General features: G+C 37.4%; 1 protein-coding gene across 1 annotated transcript in view; it reads right to left on the bottom strand.

The window, feature by feature from the left end:
* Window positions 1–25,842, bottom strand: part of LOC123565346 (uncharacterized) — a 178,092-nt gene that overhangs the window by 24,671 nt on the left and 127,579 nt on the right. Inside the window, exons 43-52 of the mRNA XM_053549150.1 lie at window positions 22,788–22,934; window positions 17,914–18,078; window positions 17,296–17,394; window positions 14,323–14,511; window positions 13,583–13,700; window positions 7,951–8,043; window positions 3,826–3,928; window positions 2,355–2,583; window positions 1,618–1,796; window positions 584–686 (exon numbers count right to left, since the gene is read on the bottom strand). Coding sequence (XP_053405125.1) covers window positions 584–686; window positions 1,618–1,796; window positions 2,355–2,583; window positions 3,826–3,928; window positions 7,951–8,043; window positions 13,583–13,700; window positions 14,323–14,511; window positions 17,296–17,394; window positions 17,914–18,078; window positions 22,788–22,934 — 1,425 coding nt within the window. The remainder of the gene's footprint in view (window positions 1–583; window positions 687–1,617; window positions 1,797–2,354; window positions 2,584–3,825; window positions 3,929–7,950; window positions 8,044–13,582; window positions 13,701–14,322; window positions 14,512–17,295; window positions 17,395–17,913; window positions 18,079–22,787; window positions 22,935–25,842) is intronic.

Raw genomic sequence — 25,842 nt, 5'->3', positions numbered from 1 at the left:
ATACATGAATTTTTAAACAATTAAAAGGCAATAACTTTGAAGTTACAAAAGAGATCTTGATGAAGTTGTGTGTGCACCACCATATTATGGTGATCTGAATCCAATTTAAGTTTTTTTAGTTCTAGGTCAAATATGTCACAAGTTATGAAGCAGAAATTGCCATATTTATAGTGCACTATACAGTTAACACTATAAACTACGAAGGGCCATAACTCTGGTGTTACTTGGGCAATTTGACTGAAACTTGACGTGCCGCTTTTCCCTATTGTGGTAAATATGTATATGATGGTGTTTTTTTTAATATACCAAACCGCTTCTGAGATATGGCTCTGGACAGACAGATGAATGGAAGGATGGACAACGCCAAAACTATATCCCTTCGGTGAAGGACATCAATATGCACCAAAGGACATTTATCACTTTTCTGGAGAAACCACAAGGTACTGCTACAAGAAAAAACTTACTTGAGTTGAAACATAATTACCAATGTAGTAATAAAATTATCCTGCGAAATAAAAAGTTATATATTGTTTTAAATGACTTGTAACAACCACTGAATTCTAGCAAAAGATATATAACAAACCATTCCAACACGCTCGACATCAATCCAACACCGTATTCCTTGCTCTTCAAGGAATGTTTTCAACTCCCTTGGATCTCCATACCCTAATGCACCTGGTATCTCTCTGAAAACAAACAAATACTCTTAACCTTTAGCATGCTAGATAAACTGTCGTCTGCTGGAAATGTCGTCTGCTAAAATTGTAAAGTTCATTCAATTTGCTCCAAAATTGGAAGAAATATTATCAGAGTAGCAAACAGCTTGGAACCAGATCAGACGCCGATTAATCGGCGTCTGATCTGGTTCCAAGCTGTTTGCAAAGGCTGTTAAATTCGCCTGCAGCAGGCTAAGGGTTAAATTTCCAATGTGCTTTTAACTGTATGTTTTACAAAAGTGCCAAGATGGCCCTAAGGATGCTAATCTGACCTTGACTTCTGACCTTAAATATGTCATGACACACTATTTCATTGAATGAAATAATTCTGATTAATGTAAAACAAGGCTAGACAGGACCCTGGTCAAGTAGAACCAATTGATAAACCTGAGAAATATCCACCAACGTATGCTACAAATCAAGTTTCGTGAAGATCAATCAAGCAGTTCAGGTGAAGAAGCTGTTTGAAGGTTTTCTATTATAGCTCTGTTGGCTAAAGCAGAAGTTAAAGCTCTGTTAATGGCCAAGTAGAACCATATTAAGACAACTTTATACAAGAATGATAGACCAGGTTTGGTGAAGATCCATTAAGTAGCTGATAAGTATGTTTTTTTTAATTCTAGCAACACCTAAAAGTAACTATTTGAACAAATTTAACAGAAGTCCATAATTGGATGCTGCAACTGATACTATATAAAGATTCATCTGCTGGTTCATCAAAAGGAGTCTTTTAAAGACTTTTTTTCTGCCACTTGCTTTGATTCCACAAAACCATAAATTTTGTAGGAGGTCCATACAAGGATGCTACTGAAAATAGTCGGTGATGATCTTTCAAGTGGTTCAAGGAAAGAAATTGTTAACAGATTTCATCTATATTATCAAGAACACGTATGAGCTGTACCTGGTTCCCAGGGCAACAGCCTGTGACGAGTTCACCCATGTGTAACTGAAGAAAACCTGAGGTTTTGGACTGGCTTGTGTTTCAGCATCAACCTCAGACTTGTCCTTCAACGTCCTCAACAACTCCTCAAACTTACTGTTGTAGTACTCTAACTTTGGTTTTGTCATGTTCACAAACACCTTAATACAGACAAAAGGCAAAATATTAGCATGCAAAACTGCTGTATTTTAATATATAGTAAAACCTGGTTACAAAGACCAACCTTAGGGCAGACAAAAATAGTCTGTATTGGCAGGGTGGTCTCTATTCACAGGTTAAATACAGAGTTAAATTAGGAAACAAAACTAGAACTCTTTATAGCCAGGTGGTATCTGTTCAAAGGTGGTCTTCGGCACGGGTGTGACTGTCTGCCAAGATAATAACTATCAGGGCAGGCAACTACATGCAATACCTAGCTATAGACAGCTGCTACATGTAATACCACTGTAATGAAAGAGCTCAATGCAATACCTTAATACAGAAAGTGGCCACATGTAATACCTAAATAAGAAAAACAACTTAATTCAATTCCTGATATGCATAGGCGTACAGGCTGGTCTTGGTCTGCACTGGTCGCAAAGGTAAAATCACTTGCCGCCAGCAAGCTAAGGTTAAGTAGACCAAACAGTAAATATGAAATAAAGCATGTTAAATCTTAATAAAGACATAAAATATATAATTAAATGTATGACATTTACCTCATCTGAAAGTAGAATTCCAAGTTTGCTGTGTTTCCATTCAAACCCATCTCCAATGGCAACCACAATCATAGTCTTTTTCAGAACCAGTCTAGCATATTTGAAGATGTTGACGCAGTCTATGTCATCAGCATAGTTTACAGAGACAAATGCAACAAACACAGAGGAATCTATGAGAGCTTTTGCCATTTCATCTGTAGACTGGCTCTCCTCTTGCCCTTTATACCAGCTTAAATAGACAACATTCTCAGCTGAAATACCCTAACATTAGGATAAAGCCACTATGGTCACAAAATTGGCATAAATAGTACAGCTTACATAGCACAAATAAGAAATAATTCAAATGAGAATACTAAGCTTGATCACAGGTTTATGTGAAGTTCCAATGAAATACATATATATGATCCATATATAGTCCCCAAAACAAATATTTGTGACTTGGTGGAGGGGGTGGGGTGGGGAGGGGTGAGGGAAGAGGTGTATAAAATCTTTCAGATGTACTTTTCACCAATCAACAATTCTGTAAGCAAGTTGTTTAAAGATTTAAAAAATTAATTTTGTTTTAAAATTGAAATTGCTTTCATCGATAAATAATTGTTTTAAAATAATAAAAATGCAGTTAATCTTAATATGAATTCTAGACAGCATTTAGGAAGTCTGTTAAACAAGCTGTAGAAAGTGTTTGCCACACAACAGAAATATCAAGCAAAATGGAAAGAAAAGACGATGTGCTTTATAGGTTAGATGGTATTCAATGCATCTGCTACAATTTTCTATGTAAAAACAACAATTTATAACATATGTTTATCAGCATTTCTAGCCTTTCACTACCTGCGAGACTATCCTTATCTTGAAGGTCTGTCTATAGGCAATCAAAAAATACAAAAAAATATGGGGTTGGCCATAATGCAAGTGACTGTGAAACGTGATAAAAACTCTAAAATTGCATAGGCAGACATCAGAAATTACCTACTTTCACTTTCATTTTACCAATCAGCTTCGACTCAACTTTTGAAGCATATAACATAGCTTAAAATCATCTGCAGGCATCTGTCTTTAAAATCAAGCATCAATAAAGCTTATATCTGGCATGAAAATGGTTACTAGGTGGGAAAATTGCACTATATATTGATATGGACTACATTTGAGTGGACCACCGAGGCATATCTGGCAAATTACTATCTTCACACCTTATAACATACTTTTATCAAATAGTATCAAATCAAGTTATACTAACTGGCATCTAGTACATATGTGTTGCCGCTTTAATCATCTTTAAATTCTGATGCTCCTCTTGAAGATTACCCCTTTAAATAGGTCTTGACATCAAAAAAACATTAGGTTAATTACCTTTACTTACCATATACTTACCACATCTCACTGTCCAAAAACACTTTTTTTACTTGTACTTACCACATCCAGACATCCAAAAACACTAGATGTAAAAATTCTCAAGGTTACAAGTACCTACCATTTATATCCTTTATTTACAAGATCACTGTGAACTCTTGATGGTAAAATGAAGGAAGATTTATTCAGTTGATTGTCTTTAAAACAATAGGAGATAAATATATCTGAAAATACAACAGCATAATTTATATATACACATAAAATGAGATAAATATATCTGAAATTAATTATAGGTGGACAGTTGTCTTATCCTGTAAACTGTTATATCAGAGTGGAAACCATATAATTAAGAAACCAAAAAAATAAGGTTTTTTCACAAATCCCCATATTAAATGAACTGACAATCATTACAATTGTGCATGTTCTCAACAAAACTTACCTTTATAATGTAAGAGGAGTTAAAATGAAGATTTTCAGGAGAAATGGACAGGGTATGGCAAAAACATAGATTCTGCCTTCTCCAACTATTCTGACAGTGAAAGACAATATATCATACAATACTTGAGTATACAGTTGAACCTGCCTAAGCAATCACCTTTATTAAGCAACCACCTGTCTTAAGCAGCCAGTCATCTTACTTCCAAAATTGACTTTCTGTTCTAATTTCAACCTCTCTCAAACAACCACCTGCCTTTAGCTGTCAGTCAACTTACTTCCCAAATTGATTTTCCGTTCTAATTTCAACCTCTCTTAAGTAGCGACCTGCCTTTAGCTGCCAATCAGCCGACTTCCCAAATTGACTTTCTGTTCTAATTTCAACCTCTCTTCAAGCAGCAACATGCCTTTGGCTGCCAGTCAGCTGACTTCAAAAATTGACTTTCTGTTCCAATTTCAACCTCTCTTCAAGCAGTCACCTGCCTTTAGCTGTCTTCCAAATTGACTTTCTGTTCTAATTTCAACCTGTCTCAAGCAACCACATGCCTTTAGTTGTCAGTAAGCTGACTTCCAAAACTGACCTTCTGTTCTAATTTCAACCTCTCTTAAGTAGCAACCTGCCTTTAGCTGCCAATCAGCCGACTTCCCAAATTGACTTTCTGTTCTAATTTCAACCTCTCTTCAAGCAGCAACATGCCTTTGGCTGCCAGTCAGCTGACTTCAAACAAGAGCACCGCCTTGCGGGTGCTGACGCTCATCTGATTTTTTTTGTGTAATAGAAATACTGTCCTACCCATGATTTTCTAAGTCTAAAAAGGGCCATCATTCTTGCAAAAAGCAGGATAGAGTTATGTTTCTTGATGTACAGTGTCCACTTATGATGGTGAAAAACGGTTGCAAGTTTTAAAGCAATAGCTTTGATAGTTTATGAGAAAAGTTGACTTAAACATAATACTCAACCAAGAAAATGATTTTCTAAGTCCAATAGGGGCAATAATTATTGCAAAAATCAGGATGGAGTTACGCTGCTTGCTGTACAGGGTCAGCTTATGATGGTGAACAAGAGTTGCAAGTTTCAAAGCAATAGCTTTGATAGTTTAAGAGAAAAAGTTGACCTAAACATAAAACTTAACCAAGAAATCTGATATTTTCTAAGTACAAAAGGGGCCATAAATCTTGCAAAAAGCAGGATGGAGTTATGTTTCTTGCTGTACAGGGTCAACTTATGATGGTGAACAAGTGTTGCAAGTTTTAAAGCAATAGCTTTGATAGTTTAGGATAAAAGCTGACCTAAACATAAAACTTAACCAAGAAAACTGATTTTCTAAGTCCAAAAGGGGCAATAAATCTTGCAAAAAGCAAGATGGAGTTATGTTTCTTGCTGTACAGGGTCAGCTTATGATGGTGAACAAGTATTCCAAGTTTCAAAGCAATAGCTTTGACAGTTTGGGAGAAAAGTTGACCTAAACATAAAACTTAACCAAGAAATCTGATATTTTCTAAGTACAAAAGGGCCCATAAATCTTGCAAAAAGCAAGATGGAGTTATGTTTCTTGCTATACAGGGTCAGCTTATGATGGTGAACAAGTATTCCAAGTTTCAAAGCAATAGCTTTGATAGTTTAGGAGAAAAGCTGACCTAAACATAAAACTTAACCAGGCAACGCCGACGCAGACGCAGACGCCGACGCCGACGCCGACGCCGACAACCGCTCAAGTGATGACAATAACTCATCATTTTTTTTCAAAAAATCAGATGAGCTAAAAATGACTTTCTGTTCTAATTTCAAACACTCTTAAGCAGCCACCTGCCTTTAGCTACCAGTCAGCTGACTTCAAAAAATGACTCTCTGTTCTAATTTCAACCTCTCTAAAGCAGCCACCTGCCTTTAGCTGTCAGTCAGCCGACTTTAAAATTGACTTTCTGTTCTAATTTCAACCTCTCTTAAGCAGTCACCTGCCTTTAGCTGCCAGTCAGCTGACTTCCAAAACTGACTTTCTGTTCCAATTTCAACCTCTCTTCAAGCAGTCACCTGACTTTACCTGCCAGTCAGCCGACTTCCAAAACTGACTTTCTGTTCTAATATCAACCTCTCTTCAAGCAGTCACCTGCCTTTAGCTGCCAGTCAGCTGACTTCCCAAATTGACTTTCTGTTCTAATTTTATCCTCTATCAAGCAACCATCCGCCTTTAGCAGCCAGTCAGCTGACTTCCCAAATTGACTTTCTGTTCTAATTTCAACCTGTATCAATCAACCACATGCCTTTAGCAGCCAGTAAGATAACTTCCCAAATTGACTTCCTGTTCTAATTTCACCCTCTCTTCAAGCAGTCACCTGTCTTTAGCTGCCAGTCAGCTGACTTCCAAAACTGACTTTCTGTTCAAATTTCAACCTCTCTTCAAGCAGTCACCTGTCTTTAGCAGCCAGTAAGATAACTTCCAAAATTAACTTCCTGTTCTAATTTCACCCTCTCTTCAAGCAGTCACCTGTCTTTAGCTGCCAGTCAGCTGACTTCCAAAACTGACTTTCTGTTCCAATTTCAACCTCTCTTCAAGCAGTCACCTGTCTTTAGCTGCCAGTCAGCTGACTTCCAAAACTGACTTTCTGTTCCAATTTCAACCTCTCTTCAAGCAGTCACCTGCCTTTAGCTGCCAGTCAGCTGACTTCCCAAATTGACTTTCTGTTCTAATTTCAACCTCTCTTCAAGCAGTCACCTGCCTTTAGCTGCCAGTCAGCTGACTTCCAAAACTGACTTTCTGTTCCAATTTCAACCTCTCTTCAAGCAGTCACCTGCCTTTAGCTGCCAGTCAGCTGACTTCCCAAATTGACTTTCTGTTCTAATTTCAACCTCTCTCAAGCAACCATCCGCCTTTAGCAGCCAATCAGCTGACTTTCCAAATTGACTTTCTGTTGTAATTTCAACCTCTCTTCAAGCAGTCACCTGCCTTAAGCTGCCAGTCAGCTCACTTTCAAAATTGACTTTCTATTCTAATTTCAACCTCTCTAAAACAACCACCTGCCTTTAGCAGCCACTCAACTTCCCAAATTGACTTTTTGTTCTAATTTCAACCTCTCTTCAAGCAGTCACCTGCCTTTAGCTGCCAGTCAGCTGACTTCCCAAATTGACTTTCTGTTCTAATTTCAAACTTTCTCAAGCAGCCACCTGCCTTTAGCTGCCAGTTAGCTGACTTCCCTGGGACCAAATTGACTTTCTGTTCTAATTTCAACTTCTCTCAAGCAGCCACCTGCCTTTAGCTGCCAATCAGCTGACTTCCCAAATTGACTTTCTGTTCTAATTTCAACCTCTCTTCAAGCAGCCACCTGCCTTTAGCTGCCAGTCAGCTGACTTCCCAAATTGACTTTCTGTTCTTATTTCAACCTTTCTCAAGCAGCCACCTGCCTTAAGCTGCCAGTCAGCTAACTTCCCAAATTGACTTTCTGTTCTAATTTCAACCTCTCAGCCACCTGCCTTTAACTGCCAGATTATGCTGCTTCCTTTTGGCTGGTTGCTTAACACGGATTTTACTGCACGTAGTACAGAATTAAATTGTTGTTAAGTAGAAGGGTTTTGATACATACAATACTCAAGTATATTAGCCATGCCATGAGAGAAACAACAAAGTGCATTTGCGACTGCATGGACCCAGACCAGCCTACGCCTCATAGATGCGCAGGCTGGTCTGGATCCATGCTGGCCGCAAACGCACTATGTTGGTTTTCTCATGGTGCAGCTCATATGTAGTACAGCAAAAAATTGTTGTCAAGTAGAAAGGTTCTGATATATACAGATATTTAATAAGTTAAGACAAACCTGCTGCTAGGTCTTTGCGTAGATGTTTGAGTCCTTGTACACAATGTATAAGTTGTGCATCAAAATCACTGTGGCTGTCTGGGGGTAACAATGCTACAACATAATAAACTGTTTTAGTTAAGATGTTTTCACTATCAACCATTTTACTGACTAAATAAGCTACTATCAACCTTATTACAGACATTATTGCTGGACAGTATCAGATGCCCTTGTTTAAAGAGTTTGACACTCTGGGGAGGTTAACCCTTAGCCTGCTAAATTTCTAAACTTGCCTGGTCCATCATTCAATTTGGGCAATACCATTTATTATTTGAAGGGGTGCTCACTGAAAATTTACTAACTGAAGAGCGAACAGTGCAGACCATGATCAGCCTGTACAGACGTCCCTGCCTTGGTCTGCACTGGTCGCAAAGGTAGAATCACTTGCCGCCAGCAGGCTCAAGGAAAATATACTATAGATTTGGTCTAGCTGGATATTTCTGAGGGACATTCCTTCTTTTACCTAGGTTATACTAAGTGCATTTTATTTTCAATTTAATATACAATGCATAGTAATGCAACCAGTAAAACTGCGGAGAAAATCAAGACTAATAAAAGTGAAAAACAAGACTAATAAAAGTGAAAAACATAATTGAGTTGTGCCATGGGAAAACCAACATAGAGGCTTTGCGGCCAGAACGGATCCAGACCAGCCTGCGCATCCGCGCAGTCTGGTCAGGATCCATGCTGTTCGCTGTTTCTCTAATTGCTATAGACTTTGAAAGTGAACAGTATGGATCCTGGCCAGACTGCACGGAAGCACAGGCTGGTCTGGATCCATGCTGGTCGCAAAGCCAACTATGTTGGTTTTCTCATGACACGGTTCATATGTCAATTTACAGATGTGCTTCAGTCAGATTTTGAACTGTGACATATGAGATACTTTGGAAATATTTGTATGTGGCACATGAGATGGTTTGGAAGACATATTTTGGCACATGGCACGAAGTATAGGAAGACCCCAGGTCCCACTCAAAACTATAATTTCAGGCACAGGCAGTCACCTGTTTAGAAGTATCAACCTCCTGGCTTCCTCACAAGACTTATACACCCTAAGCATAGTTTTAACCCCTATCCTGCTAAATTTCAATAATGAACTTGTCCATCTTTCTATTTGGACAGTACTATTAATTGTTAAAAGGGGTGCTTTCCTAAAAGATACAGACTGAATAGCAAACAGTGCAGATCATGATCAGACTGCACAGATGTGCAGACTGATCATGATTTATATTGGTTGCAAAGGCAGAATCAACCGTGTCCAGCATAATAAAGGTTAAACCTACAGTTGTGAGAGGCAAGTGATTAAAATTTGCAATGTGGCACAGGATATGGTATGGCAGTATTTGTGCTTATTTTGCAATGTGACACATAATAAGGTATGGCAGTATTTGTGCTTACTTTGCAATGTGGCACAAGATATGGTATGGCAGTATTTGTGCTTACTTTGCAATGTGGCACAGGATATGGTATGGCAGTATTTGTGCTTACTTTGCAATGTGACAAATAATACCGTATGGCAGTATTTGTGCTTACTTTGCATTGTGGCACAATATACGGTATGGCAGTATTTGTGCTTACTTTGCAATGTGACACATAATACGGTATGGCAGTATTTGTGCTTACTTTGCAATGTGACTTATGATACAGTATGGCAGTATTTGTGCTTACTTTGAAATGTGACATGATATGGTAAGGGTATGGCAGCATTTGTGCTTACTTTGCAATATGGCACACGATATGGTATGGCAGCATTTGTGCTTACTTTGCAATGTGGCACAAGATATGGTATGGCAGCATTTGTGATTACTTCGCAATGTGGCACATAATATGGTATGGCAGCATTTGTGCTTACTTTGCAATGTGGCACAAGATATGGTATGGCAGTATTTGTGCTTACTTTGCAATGTGGCACAAGATATGGTATGGCAGCATTTGTGCTTACTTTGCAATGTGGCACAAGATATGGTATGGCAGCATTTGTGCTTACTTTGCAATGTGACACGTAATATGGTATGGCAGCATTTGTGCTTACTTTGCAATGTGGCACAAGATATGGTATGGCAGTATTTGTACATACTTTGCAATGTGGCATATAATATGGCATGGCAGTATTTGTACATACTTTGCAATGTGGCACATAATATTGCACGGCAGTATTTCTATTTACTTTGCAATGTGACACATAATATGGTATGGCAGCATTTGTGCTTACTTTTCAATATGGCACAAGATATGGTATGGCAGCATTTGTGCTTACTTTGCAATGTGGCACACGATTTGGTATGGAAGCATTTGTGCTTACTTTGCAATTTGGCACACGATATGGTATGGCAGCATTTGTACATACTTTGCAACATGGCACAAGATATGGTATGGCAGGATTTGTGCTTACTTTGCAATATGGCACAAGATATGGTATGGCAGTATTTGTGCTTACTTTGCAATGTGGCACAAGATATGGTATGGCAGTATTTGTGCTTACTTTGCAATGTGGCACAAGATATGGTATGGCAGTATTTGTGCTTACTTTGCAATGTGGCACAAGATATGGTATGGCAGCATTTGTGCTTACTTTGCAATCTGGCACAAGATATGGTATGGCAGCATTTGTGCTTACTTTGCAATCTGGCACAAGATATGGTATGGCAGCATTTGTGCTTACTTTGCAATGTGACACATGATATGGTATGGCAGCATTTGTGCTTACTTTGCAATATGGCAAAAGATATGGTATGGCAGTATTTGTGCTTACTTTGCAATGTGGCACACAATATGGTATGGAAGTATTTGTGATTACATTGCAATGTGGCACATGATATGGCATGGCAGTATATGTACTTACTTTGCAATGTGGCACAAGATATGGTATGGCAGTATTAGTACATACTTTGCAATGTGGCACAAGATATAGCATGGCAGTATTTGTGCTTACTTTGCAATGTGGCACATAATATGGTATGGCAGTTTTTGTACATACTTTGCAATGTAGCACATAATATGGCATGGCAGTATTTGTATTTACTTTGCAATGTGGCACATAATATTGCATGGCAGTATTTGTACATACTTTACATAGTATTTGTACATTCTATTTACTTTGCAATGTGACACATAATATGGTATGGCAGCATTTGTGCTTACTTTTCAATATGGCACAAGATATGGTATGGCAGCATTTGTGCTTACTTTGCAATGTGGCACACAATATGGTATGGAAGCATTTGTCCTTACTTTGCAATCTGGCACACGATATGGTATGGCAGTATTTGTACATACTTTGCAATATGGCACAAGATATGGTATGGCAGTATTTGTACTTATTTTGCAATATGGCACAAGATATGGTATGGCAGTATTTGTGCTTACTTTGCAATATGGCACAAGATATGGTATGGCAGTGTTTGTGCTTACTTTGCAATGTGGCACAAGATATGGTATGGCAGCATTTGTGCTTACTTTGCAATGTGGCACAAGATATGGTATGGCAGTATTTGTGCTTACTTTGCAATGTGACACATAATATGGTATGGCAGCATTTGTGCTTACTTTGCAATATGGCACAAGATATGGTATAGCAGCATTTGTGCTTACTTTGCAATGTGGCACACAATATGGTATGGAAGTATTTGTGCTTACATTGCAATGTGGCACATAATATGGCACGGCAGTATATGTACTTACTTTGCAATGTGGCACAAGATATGGTATGGCAGCATTTGTACATACTTTGCAATGTGGCACAAGATATAGCATGGCAGTATTTGTGCTTACTTTGCAATGTGGCACATAATATGGTATGGCAGTATTTGTACATACTTTGCAATGTAGCACATAATATGGCATGGCAGTATTTGTACTTACTTTGCAATGTGGCACATAATATTGCATGGCAGTATTTGTATTTACTTTGCAATGTGACACATAATATGGTATGGCAGCATTTGTGCTTACTTTGCAGTGTGGCACAAGATATGGTATGGCAGCATTTGTGCTTACTTTGCAATGTGGCAAACGATATGGTATGGAAGTATTTGTGCTTACTTTGCAATGTGGCACATAATATGGCATGGCAGTATATGTACTTACTTTGCAATGTGACACATAATATTGTATGGCAGTATTTGTAGTTACTTTGCAATGTGGCACAAGATATGGTATGGCAGCATTTGTGCTTACTTTGCAATGTGGCACAAGATATGGTATGGCAGCATTTGTGCTTACTTTGCAATGTGGCACAAGATATGGTATGGCAGCATTTGTGCTTACTTTGCAATGTGGCACAAGATATGGTATGGCAGCATTTGTGCTTACGATATGGTATGGCAGCATTTGTGCTTACTTTGCAATGTGGCACAAGATATGGTATGGCAGCATTTGTGCTTACTTTGCAATGTGGCACAAGATATGGTATGGCAGCATTTGTGCTTACTTTGCAATGTGGCACACGATATGGTATGGCAGCATTTGTGCTTACTTTGCAATGTGGCACAAGATATGGTATGGCAGCATTTGTGCTTACTTTGCAATGTGGCACACGATATGGTATGGAAGCATTTGTGCTTACTTTGCAATCTGGCACAAGATATGGTATGGCAGCATTTGTGCTTACTTTGCAATCTGGCACAAGATATGGTATGGCAGCATTTGTGCTTACTTTGCAATCTGGCACATAATATGGTATGGCAGTATTTGTACTTACTTTGCAATGTGGCACATAATATGGCATGGCAGTATTTGTACTTACTTTGCAATGTGGCACATAATATGGCATGGCAGTATTTGTATTTACTTTGCAATGTGGCACAAGATATGGAGGCAGTATTTGTACTTAATTTGCAATGTAGCACATAATATGGCATGGCAGTATTTGAACTTACTTTGCAATGTGGCACATAATATTGCATGGCAGTATTTGTATTTACTTTGCAATGTGGCACAAGATACGGAGGCAGTATTTGTACTTACTTTGCAATGTAGCACATAATATGGCATGGCAGTATTTGTACTTACTTTGCAATGTGGCACATAATATGGCATGGCAGTATTTGAACTTACTTTGCAATGTGGCACATAATATGGCATGGCAGTATTTGTGCTTACTTTGCAATGTGGCACAAGATACGGAGGCAGTATTTGTACTTAATTTGCAATGTAGCACATAATATGGCATGGCAGTATTTGAACTTACTTTGCAATGTGGCACATAATATGGTATGGCACTTACTTTGCAATGCGGCGAATAATATGGTATGGCAGTATTTGCAGTTACTTTGCAATGTGGCACAATATATGGTATGGCACTTACTTTGCAATGCGGCAAATAATATGGTATGGCACTTACTTTGCAATGCGGCAAATAATATGGTATGGCAGTATTTGTACTTACTTTGCAATGTGGCACAATATATGGTATGGTACTTACTTTGCAATGCGGCAAATGATATGGTATGGCAGTATTTGTACTTACTTTGCAATGTGGCACAATATATGGTATGGCACTTACTTTGCAATGCGGCAAATAATATGGTATGGCAGTATTTGTACTTATTTTGCAATGTGGCACATGATATGGTATGGCAGTATTTATACTTACTTTGCAATGTGGCACATGAAATGGTGTGGAAGTATTTGATACACTGCAGGAATGGAGCCTGCATATCAAGAGCTCTTCGTATGGTTGAGGCAGCAAACAGGTGTGGATCTTTCACCACCTGCAAAACATCACAACAAAGAAAAAATGTCTTATATTAAAGAATATTTATTGAATTGATCTAAAGTTAGTAACTGCAGCTGTTTTATTTTAGTCAAACAAATGGTTATGTCAAAATCAAGCCTTCATTTCTAGCAACTTTAAAATTTATTTTGTACATTTATTTCTAAAGACTTATTTATACATGGAGGACTTCCTAAATGACAGCTGAAATTCAGTATCTCAAAACTCCAAGGGACAAAGCCGTTTCCTTCTAGATAACCGAAACTTAACTCAAAATGATTATTTTGTGCATTTGTTATGACACTGGGCTTGAAAATGTCCACGAGATAACTGGAATTCAGTTCGAGATATCGAGTTTCAACTGTATCTAAAGAGTTAAATGAGCCATACCATGAGAAAACCTATTGCCTATTGCAATTAGAGAAACTGTTAGCGAACAGCATGGATCCTGACCAGACTGCGCAGATGCGCAGGCTGATCTGGATCCATGCTGGTTGCAAAGACACTATGTTGGTTTTCTCGTGGCATGGCTCAAATATTTTAACTTGCAATTCACTAAATAATGTTCCCAAGGAAGGATTTTTTTCAATACTCTGAAATATGACAGGTATGTTAATTACCATTCTTTGGCACTCAGGACATGGCATAGTGAAGTCATATGTGACACCATGGAATGATTCAGCAATCAGACCTTCAAACACTTCATGCACGAGGAACAGGATATTCTCGGGTCTGGGGCCCTGTGCAGTTACAACCATTTCAGAATCCCTGGATAATATAAAACATGACCTATATTGAAAAAGAATTATCTAGACTGGAACTGTCTAATATGCATGTCTGACTATTTGAAACCCCTCCACACAAGAATAATACTAACTTACATACAAAAGCTTTGCTAAAATGAGCTATGAAAAAAAAAGGAGAATAGTTTAGTAAACCCAAGTTAGAGATACGAAACCGGATTCAGAAAAAAAAACTTACAATCCTTTACTACAATTCCTGACGAACCTGCTTACATGCAAAACTTTCTTCAAAAAATCTAGTAGATTAAAAAGGAACATACTTTTTGCCCCAAAGTAAGCCAGATTTATAAAACTGACTCTATAAGTTCATGTCATAATGTCAAAGATGTGTGTAGAGTTTTGCAATTTCTGAGAAACATCCTTACATGCAAAATAATTAAATTTAAATAAAATTTCTTTTTTCATTTACGGGCATAACATAAACTACATATAAGCCAGTTATATGTGACTTGCCCTTATGATGACAAAGACTTATGACAAGTTTGGAAGTATTCGGCTTAGTTATTTGTTGGTTGTTTGTTTTGGGTTTAACACCGTACTTTTCAACAGTATTTCAGTTAACCTAACCAGTGTTCCATCGATTCTGTACCAGTACAAACCTGTTCTCCACAAGTAACTGCCAACTTCCCTACATGAATCAGAGGTGGAGGACGAATGATTTCAAACACAATGTTTTTTTATCAAATCGTCATGGAGAACATACGCCTCGCCCAGGGCTCGAACTAACGACCCCGCAATCTATAGATCTGCACTCTCCCTATTGAGCAAAGCTGGTGGGCCCTAGTAATTTGTGGGAAACCCACTTACATGCAAAACTTTAACCAGACCTTGACAAAATAAAGGCTAGAGCAATGCTAACTAATGCTAACTTAACTTTTCCAGTGAAGTCATCACAAAATGCTCAATAGAATAGCATCATAAAGTCTAAAGAGCTACATAATATTAGAAAATAGGGCATGAAACTCCAAAATACATATGCAAGTCCACTTCATGTTTATGATGTATACCAAGTTTCACCTGAGCCCGGACACGAAGACCACTTACGTAGTGAAAATTGGCTAAGTTCAACCAATAACCGTGACCTTGACCTTTGCGCTAATGGATGGTTTTGTGCATGACAAATCGTCTATCCATGCTTATCATTTGTGTCAAATTATTCTGAAATCGGACCATGCATGTCAAAGTTATGGCTCGGACACAAACAACACCTTTTCCCGAACACACAAACACACACACGGACAGGGATAACACTATTCCCAACCCCCTGCCCCCGTTTTATGACAAGGCATAAAAAGTAATGAAATCAAATTTTGCTTTTCATGCTGATGGTATATACCCAGTTTCTTTTAACTGGACTTAAACTGTAGCAGGAGCTGAGTACACAAGAAAGTGCAATGACTGGAGTGATGAATGTGAGGGGCAAGTGAATTTCAAACACAATATGCTTCAGACTCAAAGATTTGACACCAGGGGCATAACAATGTAGAGAAATAAACAAGAAACGCGCAAGCACGAAACCAGTTTTAACACTTTCATAAGAATAAAAAAGGTAAATGAATCACAGTGCAACACTTTAAAGCAACACCTAACCATACCCATAAAACCTAACTAAACCTAAACCCATTTTTAGTAAAACATGCCCTTTACCTTGATCAGAAACCAAAATCAATCCACAAACTTAATAAGTTTCTATACACCAAGTTTCATCATGATGCTATTTAATTTAAGTAGACCGGGAAACCTTTTCATTTAAGTACTTGACCTTGACCTTGACCAGACCAATCATCCACCTTATCTGATATAACTCACACAACCCAATTTTATTCAATATCTTTACCGAAACAAAAGTTTATTGCTGGAAACACCAGTTTGCGCCGCCGCCGCCAAGACACCCAAATTTATACTCAGGTTTCGTTGAAAACCTGGTTAATAAGACACCTCAAACATATACAACTAACGTTAAGTAAGCGACATGACTTTGTGGGATGGATCCTTTCTCCGATCAAGCACTATTACTGAGTGCAGACACCAACAGTGCGGATAAAACATATGAACTAAAACATAAAATAGTAAATAATGTTGTCATGGTAAGTAATTACAATTTATACACAACAAAGTACAGAAACCAAAGCAAAGTTAGTAGTTGCTTTACATAAAAAGAGATAATAGATTGTTTACCAAAAACATGTATATGGTTACTGATATCTGAAAACAAGATTTCTTATGACGACTTAAAACCTAATATGAAAATACATACATTTACTTTAACCTATAAATACATCTACCTGTTAAAGGGACTTGTTCAAATATTTTAGGCAGAAACTTTTTTTCTCATAAATTGATAAAAAGTGAATACTTTGACAGTGACAAATGGCACAAACTTTTTGGCATAAGAGTTTTACAAGATATTCTTATAAATAATGAAAAATACTGTGCAGAAGGTAGTAAACTATTGTTATTCTTTTGAAAAAGATGCAGAAAATTTACATTCTTCTTGCTTTTTACATATATCTTAATATTATTTGTATTTCCACCCACTTTTATCATTTTTTTTCAGTATCAATATATACATTCTATGACAAACTTGGTGGAAATAAACATGTTGAAAATTTTCACCAAAATTGCAGGTGAGCAGCTTTAATATTCCTACCCATACACACAGTTGCCTTATCCTTATATTTACCAGCTTTGACCTAACATATCAATACATCTAGCTATACATACATCTACATTTAGATACACCTACCATAACACACATCAATAGGTAACAGAACACTAAATAGTTCATACCTGAGCTCTGTTAAAAAGTCCAGCTGGAAGGTAATCAAAAGTATACACCATTTTGTTTTCTCGCAAATCTGAACCCCTCTCAATCTCAGGCCACACAAACTAAAATTAAAATATATACTCATCTAAAATTAGAATGTGTTTAGAAATGAAAAACAAAAATGAGTAAAAGAGCAAAATTTTTAAAAAAAGATTATCCATCAAATGAAAAAAATTCTTTATCAATGAAGGTAATCATATCAGTCAGAAAAATGTCAATTAAACCTTTTCTTGATGAATGGAGCCTGATAATCTTTAACTTAATGGGTAAATTGCCTCTCTAACTCAACTGGTAGATTCTATTCACCTCTCTGAGTTATTTAGTCTAACTCAGTTGGTAAGTAATTAGGGTTTTTATGTAAATTCATGTTCTCAAAATCTATATCTATGTCAATAAAATAAAGGCCACACTAACAGGCAGAAACAAAAATATGCTTCTGATATAGAATGACAATCATGCCGTATGGTAAATGCAAATGGCCATCAGTTTGAGAATTATGTCCTAATCTATTACAAAACTTACCAAAATGGCACATCAATATGAAGAAATTAAAACATTTATAATAAAACAATACAGCTTACATGTGGTTTCTTCTCTGGTAGAAGACATGGTACCAGATTCACTGGTTGATCTTTCAGTGGGAATGTCAGATCAAACTCCTCTGTGAGCCGTAGAAGCCAGCCGCGTAACTTCTTTGGGTAGGCACTCCATACCTTATCTATATCCTCATGCAAGAGGCGACCATTCTATAGAAATGTACAAATATTCTACATGAAAACTAGTCATACGTGTAACCTAGGTCTTGCAGCTGATCACATAAGTAAGCAGCAAAACAGGAAGCTCTATACGCATGACTAATATGAAATTGGTATTCATCTATAAGATGTTTTTGTAGAAAAGCACATGTATAGCATAGTGTAGTGTAGTGTAGTGTGGTGTGGTGTGGTGTGGTGTAGTGTAGCGTAGCATAGCATAGCATAGCTTCGCATAGCATAGCATAGCATAGCATAGCATAGCATATCATAGCATAGCATAGCATAGCATAGCATAGCATAGCATAGCATCGTATTGGATTGTATCATATCGTATCGGATTGTAGTAATAGGCAAGAAGTCAATTGGGGACAGGAGCAAAAATCTAAGTCATACTAATGGTTGGCTTAGAGACTGAAATGCAATAGGGATCTTCTTCTCAGCATGTCTAATCATTCTATGAAGTTTCAATGTTCTAGGTCAAGTAATTCTCAAGTTATAGCTTGAAAACAGTTTTCCATGTTCTGGCCTCTGTGACCTTGACCTTTAATTGTGTGACCCTTAAACCAACAGGGGTCATCTATTCTGTATGTCTGATCATCCTACAAAGTTTCTGAAATGAAGTGTGATGGATTCTGGCCCCTGTGACCATAACCTTTAATGGAGTGACCCCAAAGTCAATAGGGGTCCTCTACTTGGTATGTCCAATCATCCTACTTTCAACATCCTGGGTCAAGTGGCTCTCAAGCTATTGACTGAAAATATTTTCCATGTTCAGGCCCCTTTGACCTTGACCTTCAATGGTGTGACCCCAAAACTAATATCTACTTCATAATCCCTATCACCCAAATGTGAAATGAAGTGTAACAGACAGAAAGCTGAATGGACAACTAGAAATGTGTCCATGGGACACAGATGCCCCCACTACATGACATTAAAATGACCAATTTTTTCCCAGGTCCGGGGCCATAACTCCTACAATACTGAATGAATCCAGACATGAAACCCCAGGTGCACAACTGCACATGCTGAAAAACATTCCTGTAAACTTTGGTGACTCTAGGTCAAATACTTTTGGAGCTACGCGCGACACAACATTAAAATGACCAATTTTTTACTAAGTCAGGGGCCATAACTCCTACAGGACTGAATGAATCCAGACGCGAAACCCCAGGTGCACAACTACACATGCTGACCAACATTCCTGTAAAGTTTTGTGACTCTATGTCACATACTTTCGGAGCTACGCACGACACAACATTAAAATGACCAATTTTTAACTAAGTCAGGGGCTATAACTCCTACAAGACTGAATGAATCCGGACACGAAACCCCAGGTGCACAACTGCAAATGCTGACCAACATTCCTGTAAACTTTGGTGACTCTAGGTCAATACTTTTGGAGCTACGCACGACACAACATTAAAATGACCAATTTTTAACTAAGTCAGGGGCTATAACTCCTACAAGACTGAATGAATCCGGACGCAAAACCCCAGGTGCACAGCTGCACATGCTGACCAACATTCCTGTAAACTCTGGTGACTCTATGTCATATACTTTTGGAGCTTGGCGCGACACAACACTAAAATGACCAATTTTTACAAAGTCAGGGGCCATAACTTCTACATGACTGAATGAATCCGGAAGCAAAACCCCAGGGGCACAACTACACATGCTGACCAACATTCCTGTAAAGTTTTGTGACTCAATGTCAAATACTTCTGGAGCTAGACACGACACAACATTCTCGGAAGGATGGATGGACAGACGGACGGACAAGAGCAAATCTATATGCCCCCCGCATAAAAACAATATGTCTGCACCAACTATAGTTGGTGGGGGAGAGACATAAATATGAGAAGAGTTCTGTTTATTATGTTTATAATAGTTCAGGCGTAATACATGCCAAGCTGTAAAATCTGTAATTTACGATATGGAATGTTTACTGACTGTCTTAGCTCCTTGTATATCATACCGTTACATACTCGTTTCTGTTCCCCGTTAAGTTACACTGGTACCGGAAACGTCAATATTTTTCCATACACTGACACCTGATTTCAAATCAGGTGCGTGACGTAATTCAGTGTGTGTTGTTGCACTAGTTTTTCTATTTAGTTCAGTATTGTCAATCCTATTCAGGCTTTTGAACATATTTATAATATTTACATAATATTCATATGTGTAGATGCGTATGTAATAAAAAGGTCATTATCTTTGCATTGCGAAACATGCACTCCTTCTTCAGCAGAAGAATACTGCACTCCTAAAGTCGTGCAATATTTCCGAAGAAGAACTCGTGCATATTTCCCGCATACTCATCAATCAAATGTTCGTCAAAATCCCGAGACGAACCTCTGATTTATTTCTGTTGTTTATTTGGTGAGCATGCGCACTCGTAATTACTACCGGGAAAAGTTTCAGCCAATCAATGTTCGCCACTATTTGGCATGCCAAATTGAAATTTCAAACAATATGTAAGCAAGGTAATTGCTAACGATAGATAAAGGCGATATTCCATGATTGCGATTAATAAAGATTTATTTCTGTTATTCGATGTTAAGAAATTTACCTGAAGAAATAGTAATATTACCCAAAAGTCGGCATCGATATGAAAGGATGCGGTCACGCTTTTCACGGACGATTTTGATTGGTTCGCTACATTTTGTCGCTTGGCTGAAACGTTTTACCTGTAATGTAACCACCCTTACAGAAGCAAGCTTCTGTGGCATACATGCTGCGTATTTGCTGTGTATATGCCGCGAACACAGTAGTACGCCAGAGGAGTACATTTTACATACACCGCATGCCGCGTACATGCCGCGTACTATTTCGACGAGTACACAGCATGTACGCAGGAGGTCACTAGTACACTTCAAGTACGCAACACAGACTCTGAAAATTTAAGGAGTACACTGCATGTACGCAGGAGAGACTTGTACAAGAAAATAGTACACTGCATGTACACCGCAGATACTTTGAAATTTGTGCAGTACACTTCATATACGTGGGAAAGACTTGTACAATTTCTTTTGGCATTTATACTTAGTTTTTTTTTATAAGTTAAAGTCTGAAGTAAACTTCATATATGCAAGAGGGACTTGTTCATTTTCTTTTGGTGTTTATACTTTGAACTTTTTTAGGTAAAAGTCTGAAGTACACTTCATGCAGGAAGGATTTGTACATATTTTTTTTTTTTGGAAGCAAGAACTTGATTTCCGAGTAACTTTTATCTTAATAGCATAGAATAGTTCAGATTACCAGTATTCTGAACAATGAAAATTTGCCAAACTATTTGCAATGTTCATTTGTGAAACTTACATCTTAGTGATTTCTGAGCTGCACCTTGCATGCAGTGTAAAAATATATTCTTTTTCATTTTGAATTAGTCCTGGAGCTTTCTAACTTGGATAATTGAAAAGCCTTATTTGAACTTTGTTGCATTACATTTTGTAATCCATGAAATAATTACCAAGATAATGCCTCAACAGCGCCCGAATGAGAAGAGTTAATAGCTCTCACTGTTATTTGAATACTCTTAAGCAAAACACCATTCTATCATGTTTTATAAAGGCTTTAATGCTCATTATGTTAACTCATTAAGGCCTCACCAAATTAAAAAGTTGTTCATCGGATTTGCCGCTCGTATATTTTCAGAACGTTTTTGGCTAATTGCGCTCGCCCCATTGGAAAAAATCAATCCAAAATTTTTTGGTGCGCTACTTTTTACGGACGTAAAAGTGTATAAATGCTTATATAATTCCAGTCCTAGATTGTTCTCAGATGGATTTTAATCAAAATAAATACATACTACGCACACATCGTCTATAATAAATCATAACACTTATATTTAGTTGCATTAAAGTTGTTTCCCCTTGATGCAGTTACGCCATTTTCTTCAAATGTTTACCAAATTACATGCTACAAAAATTGATTTATTTCATTGAAAAGTGGATGAAGAAAAGCATACTAATTTATTTGATAACATCAATCTACATTATTTTGGTAAGGGTAAATACTTATTGATGCATGTCACTTATCTTTTTTCTGTTTTTTTGTCCAAATGATCAGCATTTGCATATGAAAGTTGGTGGGGTAAAGAATTTGCATTATCACAGCAGTTTCGCCACAAGAGTACACAGCATGTACGCAGCAGGAGTACTCAGCATGAACGCCGCAGGACTCGGGCCAGGAGTACACAGCATGTACGCCGCAGGAGTACACAGCATGTACGCCGCAGGGGTAGTACACTGCAGGCTCATTTGCATGTGAAAAGTGTATGTGCCGCGTACATGCTGCGTACTATTTCCCGCATACTAAATTCCTCCAGCGTACATTCTGTGTACTATGTAGTCCACAGCATGTACGCAGCAAGTAGTACGCGGCAGAGCTCATTTGCATGTCAAAAGTGTACTACAAACGTACTATCGGTGTATGTGCGTTGTATATCCTGCGTACTATTTAAAGCCCTTGATTTCAGTGCACATCATGTACGCATCATATACGCTGTATGTACACAGCAAGAGTACGCAGCAGGCCTTTTTCTTCTGTAAGGGCAAACCACAAATATCGGCGAAATGTGCCAGAGGTTTATCCGGGGAACCACGGTTGACCTCTGGTATGCGAGAATGATTTCCTAATACAAAGCTAATAACCTATAATTATTCACTCATTTCTTTTATTCAACTCTTTGAATATTTTACCTGGATAAAATCATTTTTCACCGACACCACACAAGCCATCACATCAACTATCCACTGTGGATTGATCACAACATTAGACTTGAGATATTCATTTGAAAAATGTTGGACACTTCCAAGATCATGTAGAAACTGGACAGCTTGGAAAATCTGTGAAAAATAAAACATTATCATTCAGCTGTGTATAAAAATCATAAAAAGTGAGACTTTGGTTGTCAAAGTAAAACTTCGGAATAAAAAAAATTCTCTACCCTTAAAAATTTTTTAAGACAATTATATCGTTAAATAGTAGAAATTGACATAGCACTTCAGAAAATCAGTATGTAACACATTTTCTTTCTAAAACTTGTGAAAAGAAGAAGAAAAGAACCATTATTTCTAGAAATATTTAAAATGTTCAGATTGAAAGAAACTATAATTATACTGATTTTAAGTAAGTTAAAAAAGTTAACATTTGTGAAAAAGATAAAATATGACAAATTGTATCAAACACAACATAATTGTAGCATGCACAAATAGTATCACAAAAAGTAACACATTTCTTAGATTAACAACAAAGCAGGCACTGATATAAAACAAGTTTGCTGCCAAGGAACCCTGAACAGACAGATCATTGAACCAAATAGAAACACTGACAATCCTTATGTTAATAGTTCAAAGCTTTCTCTACTGTGATGTCTGAAGTGTTCTTCACTGTAATATCAAAAGCAATCCAAGGTATTTCCTAATGGAATATTCCAAGTGTTCTCTACTGTAACAGCCAAAGTCTTCCCATCAATAACTCCCAATAGGTTCTCTACTATAATGTTCAGAGCATTCACTACATTGACGTCCTAAAGTTTCTCTAATGTTCAAAGCATTCTCTACATTGACGTCCTAAAGTTTCTCTAATGTTCAAAGCATTCTCTACATTGACGTCCTAAAGTTTCTCTAATGTTCAAAGCATTCACTACATTGACGTCCTAAAGTTTCTCTAATGTTCAAAGCATTCACTACATTGACGTCCTAAAGTTTCTCTAATGTTCAAAGCATTCACTACATTGACGTCCTAAAGTTTCTCTAATGTTCACAGCATTCTCTACATTGACGTCCTAAAGTTTCTCTAATGTTCAAAGAATTCTCTACATTGACGTCCTAAAGTTTCTCTAATGTTCAGAGCATTCTCTACATTGACGTCCTAAAGTTTCTCTAATGTTCAGAGCATTCTCTACACTGACCTACTAAAGTTTCTCTAATGTTCAGAGCATTCACAACATTGACGTCCTAAAGTTTCTCTAATGTTCAAAGCATTCTCTACACTGACGTCCTAAAGTTTCTCTAATGTTCAAAGCATTCTCTACATTGACGTCCTAAAGTTTCTCTAATGTTCAGAGCATTCTCTACATTGACGTCCTAAAGTTTCTCTAATGTTCATAGCATTCTCTACATTGACGTCCTAAAGTTTCTCTAATGTTCAAAGCATTCTCTACATTGACGTCCTAAAGTTTCTCTAATGTTCAAAGCATTCTCTACTATAATGTCCAACGCCTTTTGTAATGCTATTCAAAAGGCTCTTTCTACTGTAATTTCTGTAGCACTCCCTACAGTAATGTCCAAAGCACTCTACAGTAATGTCCAAAGCTCTCCAAAATGCAATGTCCAAAGCACTCTCTAAAGTAATGTCCAAAGCTCTCCGTAATGTAATGTCCAAAGCACTCCCAACAGTAATATCCAAAACTTTCCATAATTTAATGTCAAAAGCACTACATAATGTAATGTCCAAAGCACTCTCTACAGTAATATCTAAATCTCTCCATAATGTAATGTCCAATGCACTCTCTACAGTAATGTCCAAAGCTTTCCATTATATAATGTCCAAAGCACTCTCTACAATAATGTCTAAAGCACTCTCTACAGTAATGTCCAAAACTTTCCATAATTTAATGTCCAAAGCTCTCCATAATGTAATATCCAAATCACTCTCTACAGTAGTATCCCAATCTCTCCATAATTTAATGTCCAAAGCACTCTCTACAGAAATGTCCAAAGAACACTCTTCAATATTGTCTAAAGCACTCTCTTTAGCTATATCCAAAGCACTCTCTATAGAAATGTACAAAACTTTCAATAATGTAATGAACAACGCATTCTCTACAGTAATGTCCAAAGCCGTCCATAATGTAATGTCCAAAGCACTCTCTACAGTAATGTCCAAAGCTCTCCCTACTGCAGTGTACAAAGCATTCACTGTTCCTACCCTACTCTGATGTTCGAAGCATTCCCTACTGTACTGTCTAAATCATTTTCTGCTGTGCTGTCAAAAGCTCTTTGTAATATAATGTCAAAAACATTCCCTACTGTAATGTCTAAATCATTCCCTACTGTGCTGTCAAAAGCTCTTTGTAATATAATGCCAAAAAGCATTCCCTACTGCAATGTCTAAATCATTCCCTACTGTATTGTCAAAAGCTCTTTGTAATATAATGTCAAAATCATTCCCTACTGTGCTGTCAAAAGCTCTTTGTCATATAATGTCAAAAGCATTCCTATTGTAACTTCAAAATGTCTTCCTACTGTAATGTCAAATCCGTCTCTCATATAAAATCTGAAGGTCTCCTTACAATGTTTCAAGCTGTCCAAATTTTTTTTCTACTGTAATGTCTTCTCATACTCTATTACATAAAGCATAAAGTTCAATGCTCTTTATTGTAAAGTGGAGCTCCTTCCCTGTAGTAATGTCCAAAGCATTCCCTTCTGTAATGTCCAAAGATTTACCTATTGTAACATCCAAACCATTCTTTACTGTAATGACCGAAGATATCTATACTGTAATTTCTAATTTGTTTATTTTTTCTGTTACTTCTAAAGCATTTTTTATTGTAAAGTCTAGAGCTCTATTCCTATTGCAATGTCTAAATCACTATTGCAGTGTACAAAGCTCTTTTAGCCCGCCCGCTTAGCTCAGTAGGTAAGAGCGTTGGTCTAAGGATCGCGGGGTCATGAGTTCGATCCTCGGGCGGGGAGTATGTTCTCCGTGACTATTTGATAAACGACATTGTGTCTGAAATCATTAGTCCTC

This window comes from Mercenaria mercenaria, chromosome 8, assembly GCF_021730395.1.
Source record: "Mercenaria mercenaria strain notata chromosome 8, MADL_Memer_1, whole genome shotgun sequence".
NCBI classification, from domain to species: Eukaryota; Metazoa; Mollusca; class Bivalvia; order Venerida; family Veneridae; genus Mercenaria; species Mercenaria mercenaria.
This window is presented reverse-complemented; position numbering and strand designations above follow the sequence as displayed.